This window comes from Protopterus annectens, chromosome 13.part0 (assembly GCF_019279795.1).
Source record: "Protopterus annectens isolate FY-2018-M chromosome 13.part0, PAN1.0, whole genome shotgun sequence".
Taxonomy (NCBI): Eukaryota; Metazoa; Chordata; order Ceratodontiformes; family Protopteridae; genus Protopterus; species Protopterus annectens.
Genome location: NC_056747.1, coordinates 278,375,773 through 278,393,595, shown reverse-complemented (window position 1 = coordinate 278,393,595; position 17,823 = coordinate 278,375,773). Strand labels below are relative to the sequence as shown.

At 39.2% G+C, this 17,823-nt stretch overlaps 1 protein-coding gene across 1 annotated transcript in view; it reads left to right on the top strand.

The window, feature by feature from the left end:
- LOC122787238 overlaps positions 1-17,823 on the top strand; it is a 75,203-nt gene that overhangs the window by 18,895 nt on the left and 38,485 nt on the right. Inside the window, exon 2 of the mRNA XM_044053839.1 lies at positions 10,630-11,460. Coding sequence (XP_043909774.1) covers positions 10,630-11,460 — 831 coding nt within the window. The remainder of the gene's footprint in view (positions 1-10,629; positions 11,461-17,823) is intronic.

Here is a 17,823-nt window from a genome sequence, read left to right as displayed (position 1 = left end):
TTTCTTTTTTAGATGTTGAACTAATTAAGGATCTCCCTAATGGAAGGTATATTTCAAAAATGTTTAGAAAGTCAACTTATTCAAATGCCTTCCTTCATTATTCTAGTTGCCATCCATATTTCCAGAAGAGAGCGGTCGTAAAAGGTCAACTTGTTCAGGCCACAAGGATGGTGTCCTTGGAGGGTGACTTTATGGATGAATGTACCCTGCTGAGAGAGATGTTTGTTAAGCATGGGTACCCTAGTCGTTTACTGGAGGATTTGATTGGTGAAGTTCACTTGAAAAGTTTGAGTGGCATCTTTAAACCTTTGTTAGTTAAAGATGAAGCTATGGATGTGACGAATTTAGGGGATGATGGTGGTATTGTTGATACTAGTCCCCTGACAAATGAGGGAGGCAAATCCATGGCTGGTTATGTCAATATAATTTTTGATTCAGAGTACCCTAGTGCCTCTTCTAATTGAGGGTTGGATAAATTGAGTTTTATTACCACTTTCTCACTTGATGCTCTCCTTCTTAAGAACTGGTGTTTACTTTTTGGAGGACAATGTTGTTAAAAACAGTGTGGGCGAGTTACCTTGTGTAGTTTTTAGGAAGGGAAGAAATTTGAAAGGTATTTTGGAAAGTGGGACCCCTAAACAATATTTACCACACTGTGGCATGGTAAAATGCAGAGCTTGCCGTTAGTGTAAATATATTAATGTTAGGAACTCTTTTGTCATACATGACATTAAATACTGCATAAAGGGTAGATTTAATTGTAATACAAGAGGGGTTGTGTATTTAAGTTCCTGTACAGATTGTTCTGTGTTTTACGTGGGCAGAACAGAAAGACTCCTTAAAAATAGAATTTATGAACATGCGTACGCCATTGAGAAAATGAACCTGAATAATGCCTTAGCTAGGCATATGAAGGATGTTCCTAAACATGGGTTTGTTTTTCATGTCATTGATAAAATTGATGACAGTGTTAGGGGTGGACCAATAGCTTTGAAATTAGATGAGAAAGATTTAATATGGCAATTGAAACTGAATGCCTTGGTCCCCCCCGGTTTTGAATGACTCTGTTTCCATTAGAAGTATTCTGAAAATGAGGGCCCTTAATAGGTAATTAATAACGTGTGTATTATTTTAAATGCACATACTTGTTCATTTTCATTGTTACTTGGGTCTATATATATATATATATATATATATATATATATATATATATATATATATATATAGATCCATTTTATCTTTTCATACATAGCTTTTTTGAAAAATTTAATGTAAATGGTTTATTTATTGGTATGTATTTGATGTTATTTTCCTATATGCTGTTATAGCTCTTTAAATGAAGGTTTGCCTTTTTGTAAATGGACGATGATGTCAGTGAATTTATCTATATAAGCTTTGTTTTATGTTTTACTATTTGTCTGAAGAAGTTTGCTGATTATAAGTAAACAAAAGTGCTTACTTTATTATTTCCTTGACTCAGTGTGGTTTTTCTCCTTTTTCAAGTTATCCAGTTTGTTTTTATTTGGTTTTCAGTTGAAGACTGAGTATTGCCGCAGGTTATCTCACTTTTATTGTTTCTTCTGTGCAAAAAATACAATCTCCATTGTACAATGAGATACTCTATTCTAACTGTCTGCAGTACAGCTAAATTAAACCTGGAAAAAATGTGATATTGTATTAGTAACAGCTTTGGATGATAAGAATTTGCTGAAAATACTGTCATATGAAGAACAAAACAGAGGAGCCTTGCAAAATTGGTACAAGAAGCTAACCAAGAGAAGTTGGGGACGATCTGGTGCTGCAGAAATGAACAATAGTGAAGGAGTATCCCTTTCCAGCAAACAATAAATAAAAGTTCAGATAAGACTCCTATATTTAATAAAAAGGACAGCTGTTATCTTGTAAAGGATGTAACACCCTTATAAGAATGCAGGGTCAGGCAACTTATAATGGTGGCTGATAGGCAATGACCCAAGAGTAACAGGCTAGTGGACATGTCACTTTTTTATTTTAAAATAATGACAGGTTTATAAACCGAGTACCAAGAACATATCTGTCAAGTTAATTTGATATTTACAGTAGTTTCTTACTAGAGACAAATAATGTTAGGAAAGGTATATTTAGGTGTTTAAAACAAGAAGCCACAGAGGAAAGAACTCCCATTGGACACTGACTGTACTATCAAGTTCTAAGGGACAAACAGACTACTGGAGTATATAATACAAAACATAATGGTAAACATGCAGACTCAAATGAAATAATCCCATCTAGTTCTATTTTTAAAGAAAGCTACAAATAGTACATAAGAGTCTTTCCATGCAAATGGAGAAGAACCATTGAATGAGCTGGGAATCGTGGAACTGTGATTAAAACTGATCCGTACTTAATTATTTAGTGGAATTTTAGAAGTATTTTCCACAAAGGCTTGTTTTTCTGATGCAACTCCAATAAAATGTTCAGGACAGTGTGCAAAGTGATTAGCAGAGGTTGCAGGTTTGAAGAATAACTTTGTTTAACAGAAGGTAGAGTAAAACTACAGGCTAAATACCCACTGAAATCAATCCGTAGTACGACAATACCCATTTAAAAATGTTTCTCTTTGGTATCTGTCTCACAAAGGCCACATCTGTTCTTGACATTTTTACAGGGCTCAATTACACGTCTTGATAGTAAACATATATTTTCCCCAAATGTTCCTCAAGAGAAAACTGAAAGTATCACTTCTGCAATTTGCTTTCCTGTACCTCTGTTTGTAACATTTTTGCTTATGAAAATGATACAGTATTGTTGTGAGTAATTTCTATCTACCATTGTTTGATGGGTTTACATGGACTTGTTTTGTTGCTGGTAAAAGTCCACTATATTATACATGAGTTCTCTTAATCCTTAGCATTGGTTGCCAGACAACATTTTATTTCAGCAGTGGCAGGTACTGCTTTTACCTCATAATGTAGGGTAACATCTTTAAAACACCCCTGTCCCCCTACATACACATATACAAACACATACTCTTATTCTTTTTCTTTTGGCTGCTGCCATTAGGGGTCGCCACAACAGATCATCTGTTTCCATTTCTTCCTATCCTCTGCATCTTGCTCTGTCACACCAACCACCTGCATAACCTCTATCACAACATCCATAAACCTTATCTAAGGCCTTCCTTTTTTCCTATTACCTGGCAGCTCCATCCTTAACATCCTTCTCTCAATATACTCAGCATCCCTCCTCAGCACATTTCCAAACCAATGCAATCTTGCCTCCCTGGCTTTTTTTCCAAACCGTCCAACCTGAGCTGACCCTCTAATATATGCTCATTTCTAATACAGACCATTCTCATCACACCCAATGCGAATCTTAACATCTTTAACTCTGCCACCTCCAGCTCTGATGCCTCTCTTTTCATCAGTGCCACTGTCTCCACCCCGTATAGCATAGCTGGTCTCACTACCATCTTGTAGACCTTCCCTTTAACTCTTACTGGTACCCATCTGTCACAAATCACTACTGACACTGCTCTCCACCCACTCCACCCTGCCTGCAGTCTCTTCTTCACCTCTCTTTCACACTCACCATTACTCTGAGCTGTTGATTCCAAGCATTTAAACTCATCCACCTTTGCCAACTCTATGGCCTGCATCTTCACCATTCCTCTGTCCTCCCTCTTATTCACACACATATATTCTGTCTTAGTCCTGCTGACCTTCATTCCTTTCCTCTCTTGAGCATATCTCCACCTCTCCAAGGTCTCATCCACCTGTTCCCTACTCTCACTACAATTAACAATGTCATCTGCAAACATCATAGTCCACAGGGACTCCTGTCTCATCTTGTCTGTCAACCTGTCCATCACCATTGCAAATAATAAAGGGCTCAGAGCTGATCCTTGATATAATCCCACCTCCGTCTCTCCTAACGCAGACCTCACCACTGTCACACCATTCTCATACATATCCTGTACCACTCTTACATACTTCTCTGCCACTCCCAACTTCGTCATACAGTACAACTTCTGTCTAGGCACCCTGACATATGCTTTCTCTAAGTCCACAATGGCACTATACAACTCCTTCTGACCTTCTCTATAATTCTTTATCAACACCCTCAGAGCAAATATCACATCTGTAGTGCTCTTTCCTGGCATGAAACCATACTTGCTGATCACTAATCAGCACCTCCCTTCTTAACCTAGTTTCTACTACTCTTTCTCATAACTTCATGCTGTGGCTGATCAGTTTTATCCCTCTGTAGTTACTACAGCTCTGCACATTACCCTTATTCTTAAAAATTGGAACCAATACACTTTTTCTCCACTCCTCAGGCATCCTCTCACTTTCCAAGATTGCTTTAAGCAATCTGCTTAAAAACCCCACTGTCATCTCGCCTAAACACCTCCATGCTTCCATAGGTATGTCATATTGTCCAACAGCCTTTCCATTCTTTATCTTCTTCATAGCTTTCCTTACTTCCTCCTTGCTAATCCATTGCACTTCCTGATTTACTATCCCCACATCATCCAACCTTCTCTCTCTCTCTCTCTCATTCTCTTCATTTATCAGCCCCTCAAAGTACTCTTTCCATCTGCTCAACACACTCTCTTCACTTGTGAGTACGTTTCCATCACTGTCCTTTATCACCCTAACCTGCTACACATCTTTCCAAGCTTGGTCCCTCTGTCTCACCAATTGGTAAAGGTCCTTTTCTCCCTCCTTCGTGTCCAACCTTTCATACAACTCACCATGTGCCTTATCCTTAGCCTTCACCACCTCTCTCGTCATCGTATGCCTCATCTCCTTGTGCTCCTGTCTACTTTCTTCATCTCTCTGACAATCCCTCTTTTTCTTCACCAACCTCTTCCTCTATATACTCTCCTGTACTTCCTCATTCCACCACCAGGTCTTCTTGTCCTCCTTCCTCTGTCCACGTCACACCAAGCACCTTTCTAGCTATCTCCCTTACCACCTCTGCTCTGGCTGCCCAGCTATCTGGTAACTCTTCACTGCAACTAAGTGCTTGTCTTAACTCTTCCCTGAACTCTACCATACAGTTATCCTTTTTCAGCTTCCACCATTTGATCCTAAATTAATTAAGCCAGCCACTGGGGGATGCACAAGCCATAGTATTTCTTTGTGATGGTCCCAAACCCTGATAAATGGGGAGGGTTACAACAGGAAGGGCATCTGGTGTAAAATTTTTTCCAGATCAAATATGCAGACAACAATGCACAAACACATACTGCTCAGGTGAAATAGGAGATACTAAGACGTGACTGGTACACTGCAAAGTGTATGAAGCAAGGAGTTTCACAGGTGCTGTGTAAGAGACTGTGTGCTGTAAGGACATTGTTCAGTTTAAGGAACTTTTCCGGCTATTCAGAAATATGCTTGGAACTTTTGAAGAGGATGTGAGTTGGGTTGGTATTGACTGAGTCATTGTGGCCAGCAGGCAATGGACATCTGCAGTGCTAAGTTGGAGTGCACAGACTCCTCTTCCTTACCAGAAAACATGCAATTAGGACCGAGAGAAAAGGAGAGAGAGAGATCAATACTTCTGAAAGGATTATGAAAGATGAAAAGATAGGGCATGTTAGGGAACGACTCTTTTGTTACAGATGATATTATTTAAAACAAATAAATAAATAATACACTGTTCTCACACCCAGGAATTAGACTGTCAGAGAGTATAAGATAAAATCACTTTATTAGCAGATTAAGTGCTTTTGTTCTAAAGAGAACTTCATCAGAATCTGGTTACATAAAGATAGAGAAAGATTTAAATAGTAAATTAAAAGTGGCATCACCAGTCATCGACCATTCCCCTCCAAATATGAATTAATAACCATAGGGACAATTTATATTAAACAATTATTCTAAAAAATGTAGACTCATTCAAACAGATATAATCGCATATAAAACAATATATTCAACCTTACATGTCCAACACATAAACCTTGTTAAAACAGTCCTAAATGAATGGTACCAGGACTCATAGCTGGCTTCCTTTTAAAACTAAGATACCATTAATTGGAAGTTTATCAGTAAGTTCTGGCCTAACTATAGCATTCAAGTTGATTTGCCAAAATTGTTCCCTTGTCTCTAACCTAGCTTCCCATAGGCCCTCTCTCATCTTTTTGTACCTTTTCCGGGATAAAAAATATTTTTTTTAAATTCTGGCAAGAAAAAATGTGTTTAAACAAGGCATTCCTTTCATTTTCTTCTTAACAGCACAACTATGTTCACAGATCTTAAATTTCAGTTGCCTTTCAGTCTTTCCTGTGTAGAATGCAGAACAGTTGAGGCATTTGGCTAAATATAGTACTTTGGCTATATTACAACTAAATCTGCCATTGTTAGTTAAAACTGACAGGTAAGAATCAATTGTAATATTAGGTCCATCATGTATATATCTGCACTGATCACATGAGCTACATTTGGTCAGGCAATATCTATTGCTTTGGGCCTTAGTTCTCTCAAAGATTTCTTTCAAATTCCTCCCCCTCTTATAAATAATGGCTGGAATTTCTCCTTATTTGACCTTAAGATTAAACAGATCCATCACTAACTTTCAATTATTATAAACCATATCCTTCAGTTTTCCACTTTCTGCCCCATATTATAAAATCAAGACGTTTTGTAAATCATGATGCTGTTTATTACCAGGGCTGGGATTTTAAGCATCTACTAGGTAAAACAGGTTTAAATGTTATCCACCTATAAGAATTCACCTCATCCAGCACTTCATGAATACATACATGCACATGATTGTCTCATCACCCAGAAAACTGTTAAATGAGTGAATACAAAAAGAGGGACCATTTTACATCAAATATAAAAAGATTGAAAAGGAAAGAAAAAAAGGTAAAAAAACAATATTTTTTGCAGGGAGCAATGCTAAGCAACCCCCTACTCCACCCACTACACCATATAAATACAAACTCCAAGATCTACAACAGAGGGGCAAGGGCAAATTTCTAGACCCTGCTGTACCCCTTTTTTATATGCAAAGCAGATGAAAGACAGAAAAACAAGCCCGAAATAGCATTCACTCTCATGAGCATTTCCTCTTGCAGACTGTACCCATATATGGTTCCACTTCACAATGTCGAATTACTGAAAACTCAAACTTCATATGGTTGAGACCATATGATCGAGTTTTCAGTAACTCAAAATTACGAAGTATAATAAAAAAAAAAAAAAAAAAAAAACACATCATTTCTGCAGAAGGGGGCAAGCCCCCCTGCACCCCCACACCCCCTTACTTAAATATACCAACTCTGAGATCGCACTACAGTGGGGAAAAGGGAAATCTCCTGTTCCATGCTGTATGCAGAAGCACAGAATGGGAGATCTCCCATTTTCTTGCTATAGTGCGATCACGGAAATGGTGTATTTAAGTAGGGAGGGTGACCCCCTGTAGAAACGATGTGTTTGTTTTTTTTTTTTGTTTTTTTTATTTCACTTCCTAATTTCGTGTTACTGAAAACTCGATCATATGGTCTTGACCATATGAAGTTTGAGTTTTCAGTAATTCGATATTGTGAAGTGGAACCCCATATATACATATAAGGTACATTTGTTTGTTTGTAGTTCATATGGTCAATTTTCACTTGATTCTGCATTACATCAACTTTATTTGGTTGATGTATATAGAACCAAATGAAAATGGATCAGCTGCGTGTGCTTGTATGTGAAAATATATGTGTGTGTGTGTGTGTGTGTGTGTGTGTGTGTGTGTGTGTGTGTGTGTGTGTAGGATTTGGGTTCTGGGTGTGTTGCTGTCTATCTGTGCAAGATTCCTAATGGGGGGGGGCTTTTCCTTATTCTCCACTGTTGTGCAATCTCAATAGTCAGTATATTTAATTAGCTAGTGGGGGCCTGGCCCCCTGCACAATCATTTTTTTTTTGTTTTTCAGTGTGATTTTGACATTTCTGTCAGTGATTAAAAGTGTTTGATATACTGAAATGTCAAATTTTGTTTTTCAATGTGAATTCAACATTTCTGTGGAATTGATGTACTGTGTTTGATATACTGAAATGTCAAATTAGTGCTATTCGATGTTTAAGTATAGGCCCTACACTTGTACATATAAATTACTTCTTCTGTATCATTTGGCTCTGTCTCTCATGTCTATTATTCTTTTACCTTTTCTTTAACTTCTGTTTTATTTTATTTTACCCTAATCCATTTTGTCATTTTTTTTTAAATTTCTCATACATTTTCTTAATTAAATTCTTTTATCCATGTATTTATAATTACATTCACTTTGCAAACATCCACAGTTTTTGATGACATCACATGTCCTTTTCTTAATACCTTGCTATTTATTTTGCCATCTTATATCTCAATCTTATCTCTCATGAATAAGCAAGGAGATACAATCAGTCAGAGAATCCATATTTTTCTATTGTTCCCTGCAGATAGCTGCCCAGCTATAATGATGAACCTTATGTCATATCTGTTGTATCGTATGGCATTTTATGATTACGTTATATGATTAAAGTTGTATATGATGTACCTTATGTCATACATGATGAAACTTACATCATACATGATGTACCATATGTCACTTTATGAGGTACCTTATGCCGTACATAATGAACCTTCTGTCGTGTTATAATGTACCTTATTCCATTCGTGATGAACATAATTGATGTACGTTATGTCATTTAATGGTGTACCTTAAATAGTGTACCCTATGCTATACATGATGTCCCTTATGCCATACATGATGAACATTATGTCATACATGACATAACTTTTGCCATACATGACGTACCTTAGGAGAAATGGGGTGGCATCCTCAGTCTAAATGAGACCGCACTACTGTCCTCTCATTGATATGTCATGTGCTACTCATAGCTTTATCTTCATGTATAAAGCCTGGCGAGACATAATGATGAGAAAGATGACAACTGGAGGAAATAGTGCAAACCTCAGTCTCACTTTCGCTGAGAGGATGCGTACATGGAGAGTTTTATTCAGAAACAAAGGTTTGGACGGCTATTTCCTACTCTGCCAGAATGAGTGAGTGAATAATGATATGAAACTGAATTTAATAGGAATTTGAGGAGCCCTGCCATTTGCACCCAAATGTGGATTGCTGTTCCTTACATCAATACCTTTGATATATTCTCTCTTCAAAGTCATTACCCAGGTGATCATTCTGCATGACGAGAGATAGGCTAGTTCAGCAATTATGTCAGACACAGGGTAGATTTTCTTTCTCACTTAATGGCTTATATCAGTTAATCTGCTTTCCAAGCTATCTTTTCATCCCGCCACTGATAATTTGTAAAGTTATATACAGCTGCATGCAAAATACTTCAAAGATTAAGTAAGGTCCTGACCACAGCAAAAGTGATCCATGTTTTCACAGTGACTTGAACAGTTAATAGAGCTGGGAAGAGGAGATTGGCATGTTCATTCTGGAAGGAAGGAAGACTGTAGGAGGCCAACTGCCTGGGATAGGTGTTTGGGTCACTAGGCTACTGTTTAATGGTAGCCCACATGTGCAGAAGCATACAATTGCATGATGAAGGTGTTGTGGGCTGCCAGAGTGACATACATCACATGTCCCCACCGGCTGGTGGAGTTAAAGGAAATACCATCATGCCAGCATGACAGTGAGGACACACACAGCTATCAGAGCTGCTTGAATGGTGGACCCTCTAAGTGCTTGTCACCACCATGAGTCTGAGAAACTCATCTCCATGACGAAATGAGTGAGCTCAGTTCCAAGGAGGGAAGGTTCAATGGTCTGCAGGCAACCTAATGAAAAATAAAAAAATGCAATTCTCAGAGAGCATCTCCGCATCCTTTACTTCATACAGCATTGTTTTATAGGAAAAACTTTGTTATTTACTTAGTAACCAGATAGGTATGTTGATCAGATGGACACATTACAGATTTATCCAAGATCATGTTAATGGCACAGAGGTAAGGTCAGTAGTCACATGGCAGTTCCTATAGTACTACTGATGGAACTAGATGCTAGATAATATATTAACTCTAGCAAAGAAGACTTTTACTACAGTATGATACTTTGTAACATAATCCTGCATATAATAATAAAATGTATCACATAGTAACAAAAGCAGCCACTGATGCTCACTTCAAACCTTTTCATGGATTGAACTTTGAAGTAATGAAAATACATTTAAAGTTCAGCCTTCATAACACTTCTGTCAATGGGCCAAGAAATGGAAGAGCAATCAGCCTTACGTATGCACTTCTCTAAGAAGAACCATCTTTAAGTGGGTCAGTTGCTCCATCAAAAAAGTTATGCTGTCATTCAAAACAGAGGTATGGATAGGGGGGATCATGCTGTGTATATAACACCAACCAATAATCTATGTTTTGCAGAAAGCATGCTTGGGGAGGTATGAAAACTAAACTATTGCCAGAAAGTGGACTGATTGTTGACATAGTCTCCATCTTGGATGCATTGCAGGCTGTGCCACTCAGAACCACAAGTAAGGACAAGGTTATGGTCAAATAGAACAAATTGACATTCTTGCTGGGTGCAGAACTTGTTGGTCACTATCTCAGATTATACCTGTAAAAAGTGAAAAACTCAGTGAGTGGGATGCAGACTAACACTAATTCATTATTTATATCTTTATTTTATTTCAGGCTGCTAAGAATGAAGCTACTGTTGATTCCAGTGTTTCTTTGTCATGCCATGCTAAGCAGTTCTCAGCTGTGTTATAACTTGACTCATGAACATAATGTAAATGAACTGAATTTGTCTAGCAAGACCATAAGCTGCTTCACCAATCAAAATCTTAGTGTACCCACAAACTACATAAAATTGGACCTTTCCAATAACATGCTGGATTTACTGCCAGAATACATAATTTCACCAAGTCTTACAGAGGTTTATTTACAGAAAAACAACTTCAAAAATCTGTCAGATAAGTTTTGGAACCATAAATGTCTTCAAGAACTGCATCTTGAAGGAAATGAGTTATCTTCTGTCCAAGGGTCTGTAATCTGTAATACGACTATACTTAGCATAGACTGCCAGTGCGACATAATCAAAAGTGTCATCAAACATCACTGTCAAAATTCAAAATGTCCAGGGAACTTCACGTGCAGTTTGGAAAGCAAACCGAATGAAGCTATAATGTATTTCTATGAACAAACTTGCAAGGACTTGAACCTCCTGCCACTGTACATTGTTCTTTCACTTCTAGTAGTAGTGGCTCTTCTTGTCTTAGCCGTACGTGGTATAAAAGGAAATTCTGAAACCACCAGCACTAAGCAAGATGCAGAATCAACATCCCCCCATCAGCAGCCACGGTACATTTCATCAGCGAGACCAGCATGTGCAGCTACAAACCCTTCCAGAGAATCTCCCTATGAACCTGCTCCTCAGCATAAGGACTATGAAAATGTGTTGATTGGTCCACTGCATTCCGCACAAAGACCGAATTATGCTAGTACGGTGCAGCCAACTCCCAGGTAAGTAGAGCTGTGCTGCTGGCATAGCAGCATGTTTTGTTACCATAAATCCTACAGCATTTTAAGGTATTTGCTTGTTAAATGGGTAAGTGATGTACCTACTATGACACAAGAACAAGGATAAATGTATTTTCTATTATCTATTATGTCTTGGCAGCATTGTGGCTTAGTGATAAAATCCATGCTTCACAACTGCAGAGGTTTGATTCAGACCTCTGCTCAATGCCTGCGGAGATTTTGCATGTCGTCTCCATGTCTGCATAGGTTTACTCTGAGTCTACAGTTTCCTACCACCTTCAAAAAGCATGTTGTTTGACTGACTGCACTAAATTGTCCATGTGTACATAATATTTCCATTTGCTCTAGGCTGTGTCTACTTACCTGACTAGCATGCATTCATATATGAATAATGTTATGAACAATTTAGACTTTTTGGGAAGTAAAAGAACATTTAAGTAACCAGAAAAAAACACACACAGATACAAAAAAAAGCATGAACCAGGCATAGAAGGGTTATGAGAATAAGAAATCTAAAATAAAATGCATTTGACTCACACTGTAGTACTAAACACAATCCTGAGGCTGTGAGACAGAAAGTTAACCTCTGATACCATGTGCTCTCAAAATAGGGGTACTGGGAAAATTATTACCCTATAATGAAATCTATGTACCTTAAACTGCAGAATTTCTTCCTTCCATAAGCACAGATCCCAGATAGTATTAAGTAGAAATCATTGCACTGTATTTTTTCCATGTAGTTTCTGGTACAACCTAATATTGTTTAGCATTTTTTGCAGTGAGACTTATACACATAATGGATAAAGAAGGTTTCCTGATAACGTTTCACTGACAGTAAGCAAGAAAATGTGAGACTCTATGGCAGTATATTTGAAAATTGTTGCAGACATAGGCGAATACTAGATTAACTGCCCTGAAGGACATTTTTAGGCCTAGCAAATAACACAAAGTCAGAATAAAACCCTGTAGCTTGTGTCTATGAGGTAATGAAATGATTATAGATTTGCCATCAAACTGATGCAGTTCTGGAACGTCATGTCAGCCCATTATGATCCCACGGTATACACAACCTAGGCACAGACTGATACAATTGCATGGATATCAAAATAGACAGAGGTCAATGAAACTGGGCAGACAGTGTCTCACTGAATGAATTGGAACAATGTGGAATTTTAAGCTTCTCTACTGATCATCAAGAATAACTTCCACAAGAAATCAACTTGTCGAGTACAACTTGGTGAAGCTGAACTCACTGATAGCTGTTATGTTCAGGAAATCACTCCCAGTTTAGTTTCTAAGTGTACATGAGTGGTGATTCATTGCATTTTGGGAGATGTCTCCCCTCTTCATGTTTTTTTTTGCAATCATGAATTTGGCCCCCTATAAAAAATGTTTACAGTTAATTTTTTATGTTGGGTGGATTTCAGCAGCAGTTATGTTCAGTAAGTTAGTTCCTAACCAACTTGTATCTCGATAAGTCAACGTGGAAGCAGATGTTAAGCTGATCAGCAGCAATGTTACATACTTAAACAATCTTTCACAGTATATTGAAGCAAAGGCTTGTTAGATATATAGCAGAAAGAAGAAAGGGAGGGAGAGAACTCACCAAGTTGAGCAAAGATGGGAGAGAGATCATAGCATAAAAACATGGAAAAAGCACTGGTACTAAATAAATGTTTTGTTTCAGTATTCACTTCTCTCATGTACTGCATTGTATTGTGGAGCTTTTCTCCCTGGGCCTCCACTGAAAATGGACCTGTGCCCAGTCAGACTTTCCCGGTAAACAAATGGAAAATAAATAAATAAAAATAAAATAAATAGCAAGGGGAGCACCAGGCTGAGCAAAGATGGGAGAAAGATCATAGGATAAAAAAATGAAAAAGCACTGATACTAAGTAAATGTTTTGTTTCAGTATTCACTTCTCTCATGTACTGTATTGTATTGTAGAGCTTTTCTCCCCGGGCTTCCGCTGAAAATGGACCTGTGTCCAGTTGGACTTTCCCGTAAACAAATGGAAAATAAATAAATAAAAATAAAATAAATAGCAAGGGGAGGGTGCCATACTGGGAAGGAAGCAGGGAAGAAGGGGTAGAACAGTGAATCGACACCAAGGGAGAGACAAGTGAGGTTCATGGGGAACTGGCTGTCTGTGGGAAGATAAAGTGGAAGGACTAGATTCATTAACTTCTAAAGTCCTTTAATATCAAATGTGTTGGTAGATTCCCTGACAAAGGTCTTCAACCAAGCACTGGCTAGGACAGAATTGCCTACAGACTGAGAGAACAGAGTGTGGCACCCTTTGACAAAAGAGGGAGCAGGAAAAAGCAGTAGAACTGTACAGCTGTCAGCTTACTAACATGGCAGGGAAGGTCAAGAAGATAATTTAAAGAAGAAGTCTGTTAGCATTTATAGATAGAAACATTCTTCAGGGCAACAACCACTGTGGGTTCATGACCGGAAGATGCAGTCAATCATTCTTGATCCAGTTTTAAGACAGGATTAGAGGTTAACCTGGAGCATCAGTAAGTGTGATCCGCCACGACTTCAGCATGGCCTTTGATTCAATCCCATGTAGGAGGCTAATATGATAACATGACACTTTTTTGTGTTCTGGAGCATCACTAAGTGTGATCTGCCATGACTTCAGTGTGGACTTTGATTCAATCCCACATAGGAGGCTAATATGATAACAGGACAGGTTGAAGTGTTCTGGAACATCAGTAAGTATGGATCTGCCATGACTTCAGTGTGGCCTTTGATTCAATCCCATGTAGGCGGCTAATATGATAACAGGACAGGTTGGAGTGTTTTGCAGATCTGGACTGGACCATGTGTAGCATTATGAGAGGACAATTATATCAGCAAACAGAACTTTGTGGTATATCCACAGGAGGATATATTTCACAAGCAAAGAGTTAATGCTCACACTGTACATGTCCTTAGATAGAACACACCTTGAGACCTGCATGCCTTTCTGAGGTTACCAGAAAGTTCTGTAGGATGACGAGGAATTGTTATGGTCAGATGATTGAGGAGGCCGGAGACTAGAAGAGACAAAGTTCATGTCAGGAAGACATGAACGAGTCATTCTGAAAAGAAAGCTCAGATGGGAAGGAGGTGCATAGGCAAATGATTGCAAGGACAAACTACTTCCTGGATTTCTGAAAGTACTTTTTCAGAAAGAGGCTGTAAAGCCATGGAATGAAGTGCTTGAATGTGTGGTGGAGATGAAGTCCACAAAGGCATTCAGGAAGGTATCACATATTTAGAAAGAGAGAAGATAAGCACAGAAAACAGGAAGACTGTTAAACATACTTAAACGGATAGACGGATAGGCTTAATATCTCCCTCTGCCATCAGGAAAATGTAATGTAGTATAATATAATATAAAGTAATGTTGATAAAACAGATGTTTAGGTATTATACTGTCAGAACACAAATGACATTAGCAAAAGAAATTATAAGAATGTGTATCGTAAACACCATTGTGAAGATAATCAAAAAGTGAGTGGATGCATGTTATCAATGTCCTTGTGATTCACTCTGGATCATCTGTGCACAAAACAGGTCAGAGAACAAGGCATTATGTCAAATAAATAATCCTGGATTACGGCATTATGCATTATGTCAACAAAATAATTCATGGACTATGGCATTATGTATTGTCTCAAGAAAATAATCCTTCAGTTATGGTATTTTACATGAAAGAAACTCCTCTTTATCATACACACTCTCAGGAACTCTGCTGTCTTTATCAAATATTTCCATTGTGATTTTCTGTTAGGAAATGAATAATAAGATTTAGAAAGACCACTCATTATGACTCATGCCATACTGCTGAAATAAAATACAGATATTTAAGAATTTACCATACTAGTAGTTGTCCTACTGATCACTGTTGCAGTATTCCAAAACTGGGGTTATCTCATCAAGGTAACATGATGTCTGGCTAGGGTACTAAAGCCAAAAAAAACTTCCTTATGGTCATACATCTGATGCATGACATAAGCCTGTGGGCATAAGAGTAGAAAAGTGGATGTATGCACAGGAGATCTTCAGAATGTCTCTAAGCCAGAATACTTGAGACACCCAAGTAAAAGAACTAATAAAAGGCCATCTAAGAGGAGGGAAGCATGGAGATGGTCCCCCCTTAGACCAAGAGAATCCAGAAGTCAAACATAAGAAAAAAGGGGGGCAGAGGAGGGTGGGACTTGTAAAAGAAAACAGATGGGATGACATGCTCGACAAGCCACGTTGCTTCGCTAGGGATGGCTTGCACCTGTCACCCCTGGGCTTTGAATATTGGCTAAGGCTCTTGCCACCCCCATAGTGCCTTTTTTAGGCAAGGCTCAAAAGACAAACCCACCTCCATAGACAACACAAGGAAAAAGAAACTAAGGGTAATGCTGCTCAAGGCCAGAAGTCTAAACCTCAAGATGCATGCACACGAGGCTGTCCTCAGTATGGAGAATATCGATATCTGTGCAGTAACAGAAACCTGGTTCAAGGCTCCCGAGAGCACCCCCAGCACTACCAGGTTATACGTCATACCAAGCTTTTCGGCACCAAAATTTGGACCGAACCACAGAAGGAGGGGGAGTATCCATATTCATCAAAGATACCCACTCCTCCAGGTTAGTGGCACTGCATGAAGCATCAGAGACCATCCATGTGTAACAGTGGGCAAAACTGCGTTTCAGTTTGTAGCCTGCTACAGACCACCCTCCCAAACTCAGGAACCCCACTCAGCTTTCCTGAGAACACCGGAGAATATGAAGGTCTCTCCAAACACCATCATATTGGGTGACTTCAACTACCCAAACATAGACTGGGAGCACTACTCAAGCCCCAACACCCTCGCCCAATGGTTCTTAGAATTTATAAACTCAAATGCTATGGAACAACTGGTCACCACTCCCACAAGAGGGGAAAACATATTGGAACCAATCATCACCAACATGGGGACTCTATGTTCCATACCAGAGGTATACCCCTCATTGGTAAGATCTGACCATAAATTAATCTCACTGGACATCCATATCCCGTCCCCACCCCCAGCCAAGGAAACCACAGTGAAGAACTTCTCAAAGGCAAACTTCACACTTCTCAAAACCGAGGTGGAATCCTTCAAAGCCCCCGGGCCAGGAGAAAATACGGCCCAAACCACAGAATCCTTTACAAACGCATTCTATGGACGCCTACAGGAATGCATGGATCGTGCTATCCCAAATAAAACCAAGACTCACTCCTCCAAAGGCAGGAGACCTGTCTGGTGGATCCCAGCCATAAACAAGCTATACAACAGAAGGAGAAAGCTACTACATGATAGAGCAAAATCCCAAAAAGGGAAGGCATCTCTGATCAGTACTAGCAAGAAACTACGATCCCTCATAAAATTATCTAAAGCCAGCTTCAAAAGAAAAATTGCACAAGACACTAAAGATAATTAGAAGGCCTTCTTTAGTATGTCAGGAACCTGGGTGGCAACTCCCAGATATGCTCTGAGTTAGTGCAAAATGACAAAAAATACACTGAACACACAGACATTGCCAACATTCTGGCAGACAGGTTCAGTGCAAACGTCCCCCCCCTTCCCCCCCAAAAGAGCAAATGTCTATCCCAACAGAGTGTAGCCTCCCTGACATCACAGATGCACAGGTGAGAGCTGCCCTCTCCAAAGCAAAAAACACAGCATCAATGGGACCGGACGGTGTCCTGGGCTGCGTCTTACACGAGCTCCAAGAAGAACTGAACCCTCACATAAAGTCACAGTTCAATCTCAGCCTTACTACAGGATATGTACTCAAGGAATGGCGTACAGCAACAGTGGTCCCACTCCACAAAGGTGGTGCCACAACAGACCCCGGAAACTATCGCCCTATAAGCCTGACTAGCCTGGTCTGCAAAGCTATGGAGCGTATCATCATGGAACTCATAAACAAAGACATTGGGAACCTCCAAACACTGGATCCTACCCAATTCGGCTTTGTTAAGGGCAGATCTTGCTTCTTGAACCTGGTTGACTTCTTTGAAACAGTCACCAAGGCCATAGATGAAGGGAAGGTAGTCCACACAGCCTACCTGGACCTCGCAAAAGCCTTCGACACAATACCCCACTCGGGTATCATAAATAAGCTCACCAGCTTAAATATTAACTCCTATGTCACAAGATGGGTTGCAAACTGGCTCAGGGATAGAACCCACATGGTCAGAATGGCAGGTGGCATGTCAGACTCTAAACCAGTTACAAGTGGCGTCCCACAAGGCTCAGTCCTGGGACCTCTCTTGTTCAGTATATATTTCTCTGAGGTACAGGCTAACACGGGAGGACTATGGCTGACCAA